Below are 12,475 nucleotides of genomic sequence, written 5' to 3' on the forward strand. Positions count from 1 at the left end.
ACAGTAGAAAAAAAAGAATCTATATCCATTGTGTGCAAAAGGCATGAGGAGGTAGGCAATAAATAGGCCATAGGAGTGAATAATTACAATTTAGCAGATTAACACTGGAGTGATAAATGATCAGATGAACATGTGCAGGTAGAGATACTGGTGTGCAAAAGAGCAGAAAAGTAAATAAAATAAAAACAGTATGGGGATGAGGTAGGTAAATTGGGTGGGCTATATACCAATGGACTATGTACAGCTGCAGCGATCGGTTAGCTGCTCAGATAACAGATGTTTAAAGGTGGTGAGGGTGATAAAAGTCTCCAACTTCAGAGATTTTTGCAATTCATTCCAGTCACTGGCAGCAGAGAACTGTAAGGAAAGGCTGCCAAATGAGGTGTTGGCTTTAGGGATGATCAGTGAGATACACCTGCTGGAGCACGTGCTACGGGTAGGTGTTGCCATCGTGACCAGTGAACTGAGATAAGGCGGAGCTTTACCTAGCATATACTTGTAGATGACCTGGAGCCAGTGGGTCTGGCGGCGAACATGTAGCGAGGGCCAGCCGACTAGAGCATACAGGTCGTGGTGGTGGGTGGTATAAGGTGCTTTAGTAACAAAACGGATGGCACTGTGATAAACTGCATCCAGTTTGCTGAGTAGAGTATTGGAAGCTATTTTGTAGATGACATCGCCGAAGTCGAGGATCGGTAGGATAGTCAATTTTACTAGGGTAAGTTTGGCGGTGTGAGTGAAGGAGGCTTTGTTACGAAATAGAAAGCCAACTCTAGATTTGATTTTGGATTGGAGATGTTTGATATGAGTCTGGAAGGAGAGTGAGCAGTCTAGCCAGACACCTAGGTACTTATAGATGTCCACATATTCTAGGTCGGAATCATCCAGGGTGGTGATGTTAGTCGGGCTTGCGGGTGCAGGCAGCGAAAGGTTGAAAAGCATGCATTTGGTTTTACTAGCGTTTAAGAGCAGTTGGTGGCCACGGAAGGAGTGTTGTATGGCATTGAAGCTCGTTTGGAGGTTAGACGGCACAGTGTCCAAGGAAGGGCCAGAAGTATACCGAATGGTGTCGTCTGCGTAGAGCTGGATCAGGGAATCGCCCGCAGCAAGAGCAACATCATTGATATATACAGAGAAAAGAGTCAGCCCGAGAATTGAACCCTGTGGTACCTCCATAGAGACTGCCAGAGGACCGGACAACATGCCCTCCAATTTGACACACTGAACTCTGTCTGCAAAGTAGTTGGTGAACCAGGCAAGGCAGTCATTAGAAAAACCGAGGCTACTGAGTCTGTCGATAAGAATATGGTGATTGACAGAGTCGAAAGCCTTGGCCAGGTCGATGAAGACAGCTGCACAGTACTGTCTTTTATCGATGGCGGTTATGATATCGTTTAGTACCTTGAGCGTGGCTGAGGTGCACACGTGGCCAGCTCGGAAACAGCATTGCACAGCGGAGAAGGTTCCTTCTTGAGTAAAACAACCTCTCCCTGTTTCTCTCTCTCTCTGCTCATGTGTTCACGGTTTGTATGTTGTATGTATTGTACAGGTGCAGTTGCGCTGTGGTTTGTCCAGAGACATGAATAATTTGTCTCTCTCTCTTTCTCTCTCTCTCCCTCTCTCTCTCTCTGTGCCCCCCTCCCCCCCGGCGTCAGTGCACTCTAACCCCCACCACAGTGATGAGGAGGATGATGATGAAGAGCCATATGATGAAGATGAGGAGGCAGAGCGGGACAGGTAGAACATCAAAGCCCCCTTCACTGTGGGTTTCAGGGCAAGAAGACATACCCAGGAGAGACTGCCAACCGAGAGATCTCTCGCTACTAGCCTGGGATGGCCAACCCTGGTCCTTGAGAGCTGCAGTATGTGCAGGTTTTTGTTCCAGCCCAGAACGTACAATATTGGATCTGTTGAAGGGACACTGAGCCTTAAACAGCTGTTACACATACCACCTTTGCATATTTTCTAATAGCTATTCTTTTGATGATCAAGTCCCCTCACACCCATAGGAAATGAGACATGAATCGTTTAATCAATAGTTATATATCAGGAATTGCATTGAGAGGTCTCTCTCTCTATAGCCTGGGATGGCCAACCCTAGTCCTGAGTACATTACTTCTATGATCAGATACCCTTAGACAAGTGTTGCTATGAATTCAAAATCATTTTATTAAACATTTTCTTTAAATAATACATTCAAACATTTTCAGTGTAGCCGTACTTAAGAGTCCAGTGTTTCTCACGTCGCATTAAATAGTCTACATCCAACAACAAGAGATCAACAGATGCAATAGATTAGAATGTTGTCAACAATAATAAATACATTATAAAATGCATCAGAAGTACTCTCTTTTCCATGCCGGCAAGTCTTGAAAGTACAGCTGTTCAGGATTTTCTTCTCCTGAAACGAAAAAAGATAAGTGCAATTAACTTTATGGCAATTTCAAACCTATAGCTTGGATGTAGTTAAGGGAACCCGATGCCTGAATTAGCGCTTATCGAGGTACGCGTCCTGGCTAGCTTGGATGTGTCCTTAACCATTACCGTAGGCTGCAGTATGACCCAACTCACCATCCTCCTTGGCTTGCTGCAAGAAATTGAGCAGGACTGTGGCTGCCTGGTTCACACTGAGTTTCTCTGTGTTTTGACTCCGAGTCTCTGAAAAGAGGATGCCATACACAGTAATGACAGGTAAAAGATGATGGTAAAATCTCAAATCACCCTATTCCCCATACAGTGCACTACTTTACAGAGCCATACAGGAGCAGAGCCATACAAAGTAACAATATGTGCATACTGCCAAATACAAGTGTATTGTATTTACCTAAATGTAATGTGTTATATACGTCTCCCTCTTTCCTGTCCTCGCTGATAAACCGCCGTCCCTCTGTAATAACATACACAGTCACACAGTTATGAAATACAATATATTTTAGTTGCATTCATAAATAAACATACATAATTAGGAAGTAATAGGACAACTTCAGATTTAAATTATGTTAATCCCTTTACATTAAAGATTATTATAGCCACAAAAACAGCTTATAAATGCATATTTTTTCCAATTATTCTCTGTGTAGGACATGAATGCAAAAACACATTTGAAATGTATGTCAAAGGAATGCAAAGTATGATTAGGCTAATATAGATAGAAGACATACGGGTGCCCTTGAGGTACAGCATTGCCTGAGGTGACCAATTTCTCCTCTGGAAACTGCCCTTTGGTGCGCTGCACGAATGGGAGACGAGCGTTACCAGAAGTAAAAGAGCAAGTGCATAAGCTGTAATAGTCCTCACACCCTGAAACAGTCAAAAGTAGAGTTATGCTATATGAACAAGCAGACAATGTAAAACAAATATGCATTCAAAATTAATGACAAGGTAATCATTTGCATGTGCCATGCTCATCTCCATTCATAAAAACGCAAAAGATCAAAATGTACCTCAACAGGCAACTTACCTTCATTGCGACGGAGGATATTAGATCCCTGTAATGCCAGTAGAGATCCGTTTCAAGTGGAAAAGGGCAGAAGTTGTGTGCCTTGGCAAATGTTACCCCTGTATTTATATTGGACTGGTGAGGGAGACCTCGTAGCCCACAGCGCAACGCGTTATGGATGTCAACAGCAATAGGTCATGCCAATTTGATGAAAGAGAGGTGGACTCCAAGCGCAGAGAGGGAATGCAGAGAGGAACCAATCAAATCAATTACTCACATTTTAATGTACACAATACACATTTTATGTATACAATTAGCTGCCAAAGGCAATCATAGATCTACAGTGCCTTCAAAGTATTCACACCCCTTGAATTTTTACACCTTTATTGTGTTACAAAGGTGGGATTACAATGGATTTAATTGTCATTTTTTGTTAATGATCTACACAAAATACCCTGTAATGGCAAAGTTTAAAAAAATTAAAAAGTTTGTTAAAAAGTCATGAAAAATTAAACAGTAATACAGTATATCTTCATTACGTAATTATTCGACCCACCGAGTCAATACGTGTTAGTAATTACAGCTGTGAGTCTTTCTGGGTCTCTAAAAGCTTTCAATACCTGGATTGTACAATATTTGCATGTTAACATCTAAATTCTTCAAGCTCTGTCAAGTTGGTTGTTGATCTTTGTTAGACAGCCATTTTCAAGTCCTGTCATATATTTTCAAGACGATTTAAGTCAAAACTGTAGGAACATTAGATGTTGTCTTGGTAAGCAACTCCAGTGTATATTTGGCCTTGTGTTTTAGGTTATTTTCCTGCTGAAAGGTGAATTTGTCTCACGGTGTCTGTTGGAAAGCAGACTGAACCAGGTTTTCCTCTAAGATTTTGCTGGTGTTTAGCTCTATTACATATATTTTTGTCCTAAACAAATCCCTAGTCCTTGCCGATGACAAGCATACCCATAAAATTCAGCCACCACCGTACTTGAAAATATGAATAGTGGTACTCAGTGAGTTAGGAAGGACGCCTTAATCTTTGTAGTGATTGGGTATATTGATACACCATTCAAAGTGTAATGAATAACTTCACCATGCTCAAAGGGATATTCAATGTCTGCTTTTATGATAAAATAAATGCCATCTACCAATAGGTGCCCTTCTTAGAGAAACCTTCCTGGTCTTTGTGGTTGAATCTGTGTTTTAAATTCACTGCTCGACTGAGGGACCTTACAGATAATGAATTGTATGCGTGGGGTACAGAGATGAGGTACTCATTCAAAAATAATGTACAAAATCTATTATTGCAAACAGAGTGAGTCCATGCAACTTAATATGTGACTTGTTAGGCACATTTTTACTCCTGAACTTAATTAGGCTTGCTATAACGAAGAGGTTGAATACTTTATTGACTCAAAACATTTCAGCTTTTTAACATTTTATTTGTAAAAATGTCAAAAAATATACAGCACCAGTCAAAAGTTTGGACACACCTACTCATTGAAGGGTTTTTCTATATTTTTACTATTTTCTACATTGTAGAATAATAGTGAAGACATCAAACCTATGAAATAACACATATGGAATCATGTAGTAACCAAAAACGTGTTAAACAAATCTAAATATATTTTATATTTGCGATTCTTTAAAGTAGCCACCCTTTGCCTTGATGACAGCTTTGCACATGCTTGGCATTCTCTCAACCAGCTTCATAAAGTAGTCACCTGGAATGCATTTCAATTAACAGGTGTCCCTTGTTAAAATATCCTTTGTGGAATTTCTTTCCTTTTTTATGTGTTTGAGCCAATCAGTTGTGTTGTGACAAGGTAGGGGTGGTATACAGAAGGTAGCCATTGTGACGTAGAAGTCCATCACTGGCCTGCGGGCAGCATTTGGTACTTTAACGCACGCACACATTCATCACTCCTCCCTGCTCCATTATCAGATAAGTTAACAATGTTGGTTATTTCTCTATCTTAGTACATACATTTCACACTTACTTCAGCAACCAGTTATGGGATAAAGAAATAATCAGACATGTGGTCATATTTAATATAAGCAATATTTATTATACTTATCAATGTTATGGATTAGCGTGTTTGTTTGTTCTGTTCCTCTCTCTCTCTTCATCTCTGTAGCTTCCAGGTATGCTGGATAAGGACCTGAGCTAGGGGAATGGGATGACTTTGCAGTGCCTGTCCCGAATGGCTCATTAGTGTAAATGGGCATATTGAAAGACACTATGTCAGTAGTGATGTAATTTTGTAAATGTTATATTGGGATATTGTTTCATAAAAAACGTGTTGCAATGTATATACTTTAGTATGCTTATTGAATGGAAAATGTAGGTTCTAATAGGTAATTGCTTAATTAATTAGTGTTAATTGTTCTGAGGGGAGGGGCTAGTCCTTCAAAAGGAGCCTCTCTTTCAGTTCATGAAGAGGCATTTTGGATTGAGCTGTGGATGGGGGCAGCATTGTTTTTAGCTGTCCCATAAGGTATACGTTTGATGGAAGTACTGTTGTTCTATGTAAATAAACACCCTTGCACAGAAGAACTTTTGCACCTCCGCATCTTTTTATTTTGATAGAGGTTAGGTTTTCCAGTTTAGCCTTCTGGCCCACTCTACGTGACAGGCCTATTTGGTAAAAGACCAAGTCCATATTATGGCAAGCGCTATGATGAAACCACAGGAAAGGAAGACCCAGAGTTACCTCTGCTGCAGAGGATAAGTTCATTAGTTAACTGCACCTCAGATTGCAACCCAAATAAATGATTCATGGAGTTCAACTAACAGACACATCTCAACATTGACTGTTTATGCCTTCACGGTCAAATTGCTGCAAAGAAACCACTACTAAAGGACACCACAAAGAAGAAGAGACTTGCTTGGGCCAATGAACATGCACAATGGACATTAGACTGGTGAAAATCTGTCCTTTGGTTTGATGAGTCAAAATTTGAGATTTTTGGTTCCAACCGTCATGTCTTTGTGAGATAGATTTTTGGTTCCCACCGTGAAGCATGGAAGAGGAGGTGTGGGGGTGCATTGTTGGTTACACTCTGTGATTTATTTAGAATTGAAGGCACACTTAACCAGCATGGTTACAACATTCTGCAGCGATACGCCATCCCATCTGGTTTGCGCTTAGTAGGACTATCATTTGTTTTTCAACAGTACAATGACCCAAAACACACCTCCAGGCTGTGTAAGGGCTATTTGACCAAGAAGGACAGTGATGGAGTGCCGCATCAGATGACCTGGCCTCCACAATAACCCAACCTCAACCCAAGTGAGATGGTTTGGGATGAGTTTGACTGCAGAGGGAAGGAAATGCAGCCAACAAGTGTTCAGCATATGTGGGAACTCCTTCAAAACTGTTGGAAAAGCTGGTGGCTAATTGAAGTGTGGCTAATTTGAAGAATCTCAAATATAAAATATAATATATAAAAGAAGTTAACACTTTTTTGGTTACTACATGATTCCATATGTGTTATTTCATCATTTTGATTTCTTCACTATTGTTCTACAATGTAGAATAGTAAAAATAAAGAAAAACCCTTGAATGAGTAGGTGTGTCCTAACTTTTGACTGGTACTGTAATTCCACTTTGACATTATGGGGTATTGTATGTAGTCCAGTGACAAAAAACATCTACATTTAATAACTTTTAAATTCAGGCTGTAACACAATATTTGGAAAAAGTCAAGGGGTGTGACTATTTTCTAAAGGCACTGTTTAAGGTCATATTTTATCAAAATTAAAGAAAGAAGCCATTTCATGCAAAATGCTGAGACACTATCAGTATTCTTACTGTTGTAAAAAATGAAAGTAATTGCTTTGGAAATATTGATATGTTTACTTCTTGTGCAGTGAAGCGGTTCATGGATAGATGCCTGGTCGTTTTTATGAATGAACAGCTGACAGTCTCCCAATGAATGTAGGAGTGTTTGATTGGGATAGACTCAGGGAAGCTGGAGGTGATGGGTTCCCTGGGATTCTCATTGACATTACCATCAATTATTATATCTAGCCTAATGCTGGTAAACAATCCAAAACTAAACTAAACAATTGCAGAGAAGTTTAGCAGTAGGCCTAGCATATGCCTACAGTGAAATGTGTATTGAGACAAAGAATTACATTCTTCCAAAAGTTATTCATACATTAAAAATTAACAAAATGATAGTAGGACCATTTGGACCTGTGATAGTTAAATAAAACAGTACAAAGAAAAGCTCTACAATCTTACAACTTATGTGGATAAATGTTGAGATAAATAGGCCTGCCATTATAATGTGTTCCATTTTCATTTTTTGGGGTCCCGAGTGGCGCTGTGGCCTAAGGCACTGCATCTCAATGCTAGAGGCATCACAACAGTCACTCTGGTTCAAATCCAGGCCATGACTGGGAGTCCCATAGGGCGGCGCACAATTGGCCCACTGTCGTCCAGGTTTGCCGGTGTTGGCCGTTATTGAAAAATAAGAATTTGTTCATAACGGACTTGTTAAGTAAAGGTTAAATAAAAATGTCTATTCATGTGAGTAGTGATGTCATGTTTTTGACCCTGTGAGTGCCTTGTTTGGCCTATGCCATTGTGTAGATTGATGAGGGAAAAAAACTATTCAATACATTTTAGAATTAGACTGTAGCGTAACAAAATGTGAAAAAAGTCAAGGGTTTCAGAACAAAAATATGAATGCAAAATGCAACAATTTTACTGAGCTACAAGTCATATAAGGAAATCAGCCAATTTAAATAAATAAATTAGGCCCTAATCTATGGATTTCACATGACTGGGCAGGGCCGCAGCCATGGGTGGGAAAAGGCCCACCCACTTGGGTGCCAGGCCCACCCACTGGGGAGCCAGCCCCAGTTAATCAGAATGAGTTTTTCCCCACAAAAGGGCTTTATTGGAGAAAGAAATACTCAGTTTCCTCAGCTGCTCGGGTGGCTGGTCTCAGACGATCCCGCAGGTGAAGAAGCCGGACGGGGAGGTCCTAGGCTGGCGTGGTCAGAGTAGAGTTTGGGTTGGTCTGCGGTTGTGAGGCCGGTTGGACGTACTGCCAAATACATTAAAACGACTTTGGAGGCGGCTTATGGTAGGGAAATTCAATTATCTGGCAACAGCTCTGCTGGACATTCCTGCAGTCAGCATACCAATTGCACACTCCCTCAAAACTTGGGACATCTGTGATATTGTGTTGTGTGACAAAACTGCACATTTTAAAGTGGTCTTTTATTGTCCCCAGCACAAGGTGCACCTGTGTAATGATCATGCTGTTTAATTAGTTTCTTGATATGCAACATCTGTCAGGTGGGTGGATTTTCTTGGCAAATTATAAATATTGACTAACAGGGATGTAAACAAATGTGTGCACATAATTTGAGAGAATTGAGATTTGTGCTCGTATGGAACATTTCTGGGATCTTTTATTTCAGCTCATGAAACATGGGACCAACACTTAAGATGTTGCATTAATGTTTTTGTTCAGTATATTTGCAATTTGTCACAATCAAAACACAATGAATGACAGACAACGGCACAAGGCAAGTTATTTTAAAAAGTGTAATTACAAAAGTGTCAGACAAAACATTGTCAAACCATTGTCATTTCACATGTAACCATTCCATTCAGTTCCTCCATTCCTATAGTTTAGATTGATACAATTCCAACTCAAATGTTGCTCTTTAAAAAAAATCTAAACAAAATCTACAGAAGTTCTCATCCAGTCATACACAGAAATTACAGAAAAATAAGGGGAAAATATGCAACTGCCAGATCTGGTACTCATAACAGGCGTGAGAGAAAAGGAAAGTAAACCTATTTTCTTCCACAGGACTCAAGTTGTAGTCCAGAAAGCACAGGCACCATAAGTAAGACCAGGAGTCTTTCCAATACCTGACCAGGAAACCACCTATAACTATGGCTTTGAGCTTTCCCTGGTCATATTGTCAGGAAACCCTAACATGGTCTAAGATCTGTTTGTGCAATCTTGCTAACCCTTAGTTCATTTTTGGCAAGACAGCACAGCATTAGGAAAACCCCCTGGCCACATCTACAATGTAATAATAGGACTAGCTCTCCTCCTCCACACCTCTTCTGAGGTTGTCCAGAGGCTATCTTCAGAGGCGATGACATGGTGAGTTTGTCTGTACATTCAATAGTAGAGTAAGAGAGCCAAAATGCTTCTCTTCAGTCCATTAGAGGGACTCTCCTCCTCGTGGGGAGTTCTCCAGTAGAGGAGTGTAGCATTCAACAACGACATGTAAAACATTCTGGGGTAGCAATCGTAACCAACTCCAGATTCATTAGTAACTGTCGCCTGTAGCAACCAGGACTGGTACCCTTGAATGGTACGGACCTTAAAACTGCAGAATCAAGATACAAAAAAGCAGACAGTTTTCCCTTTAAATGGGAAGAGGTCTTCATATACAAAGTCTCATGAAAATGACCTAGCTAACTGTTGGAAGTAAGCAATTGACCAATGGGGGTTAAGTGGCTTTATGAGAACTACTGTATCATAAATATAATAGAGATCTATTTTCTTCAGAAACAAAAAGTCACTGTTATACCATGGTGTTGCTCTCTCCCACTTTGTCCACAAACTGAAAGAGAGAGAGAAAATAAACAAATATAAGTCAACAGTCTACCGTCCCCTTTGCAAAGTAGAGCAAAATAGATGAAATATACAAGCTTCACTAAAACATTTAGTGCATAGTTGTACACGGGAAATGAAATGTTTGCTTGACGTGACTGAGTAGACTATACAAAACAGTGTGAAGGATAAATGCTGTTGCTGGTGTCCTTGTATAAATTACTTCCAATACCAATACCAATACCAACCAATACCTACTCTGGTCAGGCATAAGGCAACATTACAATATAACATACATTATAAACAGATGTGGATCATGCTCACATGCAAGGGAAAATCTGCAGTGACTGACCAAGACTGCGGATTGTCCTCAGAGTTAATTACGAAGGCTTTAAAGAGAGAGACACATTCTCCTCAAAACAAGTGACTCCACGAACATACACCTCAAAACATACACACACGCTCTTATATGAGAAGATTGAGTGACACTGTATGAGACACTACAGCCTTCCAGAACCACTGTCAGAAACAAAGAGGACTCTGTGTTGTCTTTAGTGTAACCACCTCAGCCCACACAACACCCACTGCATTGTAGCTCCTGTTCCCATACTCTTACTCACCCAGTGGTGTAGTGGAGGGTAAACGCAAGTAAACACAGTTTACCCACCGGGAAAAATACATTGAAACTATAGGAGCGTTACTTTTTCGCCACGACCGGCGATCAGAATTTACCCAACATCACTGTACTCACCCCACTGATGAATGGGAGGTTTAGCAGGGAGCCCAGGATGGGTATCCTTCTGATGAAGCCTACTGCCACTGGGAAGAAACCCCTGGAGAAGATAAAGAGAAAGACAAGAGAGAGGGGGCAGAGAAAGAGAGTTAGTTGATAACAGCAAGCACATATGATGATGGACTACGGCTCTTTACACGCAGCAAGCCCTTGCATTAAATGGGGGCTGCACTCAACAGGGGGTGGAGGCTAGACACAGTTGACAGGATAAAACAAAGTTTGGCTTGATTCCCTCCAGACTAGATCTTATTCTAAAGATAAGCTTAACAAACTGAGCCTGGTGCCTGTACTGTACTGTACACACCTGAATAAAAGGAAGAAGCCATAGACCTCCAGGACCACTCCCACAATGGGCCAGCCTATAAGAACGATCAACACTCCACCCAGGAAGAAGCTGGTGGCCTTCATCTTGTGTTTCTGGAAGAAGAAGCGGAACGTCCTCTCCAGACCGATCACAAACGACAGGCCAGCCACAAACAAGATCTAAAGAGAGATAGAAGGGACAGGGAACAGACAATGTCAATGTTTGTTGACAATGACAGAGTACTTCACAATTACTACTCTATAAAGGTGGTGATTGTTGAGAGAGAGAGAGAGGCACACACTGATAGAGGGTGAACTGTTAACCCTCAAGTAAGGAGCTCTGACTGCAGCTGTGTGTCACTTAGTGTCACTTAGAGATAATGGAATTGCAGATCACACCAAAATCCAATAAATATAGCAAAACATAAGCCTTATGTATGTAGCTGCAGAAGGTAGGCAAACATCCTGAATATGAACTGTGGATGGTGATGATGAAATCACTCACATTTCCTATTGCAAGGAGGGCTTTGTCAAAAAACAGGATCATTCCAAAGAAGAGGAAAAACACACCGAAGCCTGTAAGTCCCATTCCGATCTCTGCAAGAAAAAGGAATCACATTATTTCAAGTATCCAAGCACACTAACGTTAATACGTTTCAAATCACAGGAGGCTGCTGGGGGGAGGATGGCTCATTATAATGGCCGGAACGGAGCGAATGGATGGCATCCAACATACCATTCCACGAGCCTGTCCTCCCCAATTAGGTGCCACCAACCTCCTGTGGTTTCAATTTACGTCCTCGCTCCCTTGCCAGCCATTTGGCTCAGAATGAATGTCATTAATTCGCTAGCTAACGTTAGCTGTCAATGGTCACTCTATTTAGCAAAACATACTATTTAGCTAACTAGCTGTTTCTAGCTGGTTTCCTCACGTAAAAGAATAGCCTAGCTTAATTTAGCTAGTAATGTAGCTGAGAGAGTTAGTTGATTGAGTTAGCTAGCTTGCTAACGTTAGCTAGAGAGCTGGAACAAGTTGGCCAGCAGCAACAGCCGTTAGATAAAATAGAAATCGCCTTACTCTGTGAGTCCGTTAGAGAGATCATTTTGTCAATGAATCAACAGCTTGTAAAATGTACAAGTTGACACTGTTAATTGTACTGTACTAAAATACAAGTTAAAGTACTATTACAACAGCTGCCACTGTAGCACTAGCCACGTCTTCCGGAAACACGCCTTCTTGGTTACATTAGAAAGATTATTCTTCCGGACAAAACCAGGGGGGCATTCAACATTCTTAAAGGTTGTATCAAAATGTTGGTGAAAAGGTTAAGGAGAGCACTTCT

The 12,475-nt window shown here is 40.9% G+C and overlaps 2 protein-coding genes across 2 annotated transcripts; both read right to left on the bottom strand.

The window, feature by feature from the left end:
- Positions 1-2,220: 2,220 nt before the first annotated feature.
- On the bottom strand, positions 2,221-3,466 carry LOC135515445 (spexin prohormone 1-like). Its single transcript, XM_064939109.1, has 5 exons — positions 3,461-3,466; positions 3,162-3,306; positions 2,825-2,887; positions 2,572-2,658; positions 2,221-2,401 (listed from the first exon to the last, which is right to left on the bottom strand). Exons 1-5 carry the CDS (start codon positions 3,464-3,466, stop codon positions 2,337-2,339), a joined length of 366 nt encoding a protein of 121 aa, XP_064795181.1. The 3' UTR covers positions 2,221-2,336.
- A 5,526-nt stretch (positions 3,467-8,992) lies between these two features.
- LOC135516049 (vesicle transport protein GOT1B) lies at positions 8,993-12,385 on the bottom strand. Its single transcript, XM_064940037.1, has 5 exons — positions 12,211-12,385; positions 11,638-11,729; positions 11,134-11,312; positions 10,788-10,869; positions 8,993-10,046 (listed from the first exon to the last, which is right to left on the bottom strand). The coding sequence occupies exons 1-5, from the start codon at positions 12,233-12,235 to the stop codon at positions 10,008-10,010; spliced, it is 417 nt and encodes a 138-aa protein (XP_064796109.1). The 5' UTR covers positions 12,236-12,385; the 3' UTR covers positions 8,993-10,007.
- Positions 12,386-12,475: the final 90 nt, after the last annotated feature.

Source organism: Oncorhynchus masou, chromosome 27 (genome assembly GCF_036934945.1).
Source record: "Oncorhynchus masou masou isolate Uvic2021 chromosome 27, UVic_Omas_1.1, whole genome shotgun sequence".
NCBI lineage: Eukaryota > Metazoa > Chordata > Actinopteri > Salmoniformes > Salmonidae > Oncorhynchus > Oncorhynchus masou.

What these genes read in the sequence shown, in the direction of transcription:
- LOC135516049 (XM_064940037.1), bottom strand. Translation starts at nt 12,235, where the DNA reads ATGATCTCTCTAACGGACTCACAGA. An exon ending in CTCTCTAACGGACTCACAGA is followed by an intron (nt 11,730 to 12,210) that starts GTAAGGCGATTT and finishes TTTTTCTTGCAG; the next exon opens with AGATCGGAATGGGACTTACA. An exon ending in CCCTCCTTGCAATAGGAAAT is followed by an intron (nt 11,313 to 11,637) that starts GTGAGTGATTTC and finishes ATCTCTCTTTAG; the next exon opens with ATCTTGTTTGTGGCTGGCCT.
- LOC135515445 (XM_064939109.1), bottom strand. An exon ending in GCTGTACCTCAAGGGCACCC is followed by an intron (nt 2,888 to 3,161) that starts GTATGTCTTCTA and finishes ATGTTATTACAG; the next exon opens with AGGGACGGCGGTTTATCAGC. An exon ending in ATATAACACATTACATTTAG is followed by an intron (nt 2,659 to 2,824) that starts GTAAATACAATA and finishes TCCTCTTTTCAG; the next exon opens with AGACTCGGAGTCAAAACACA.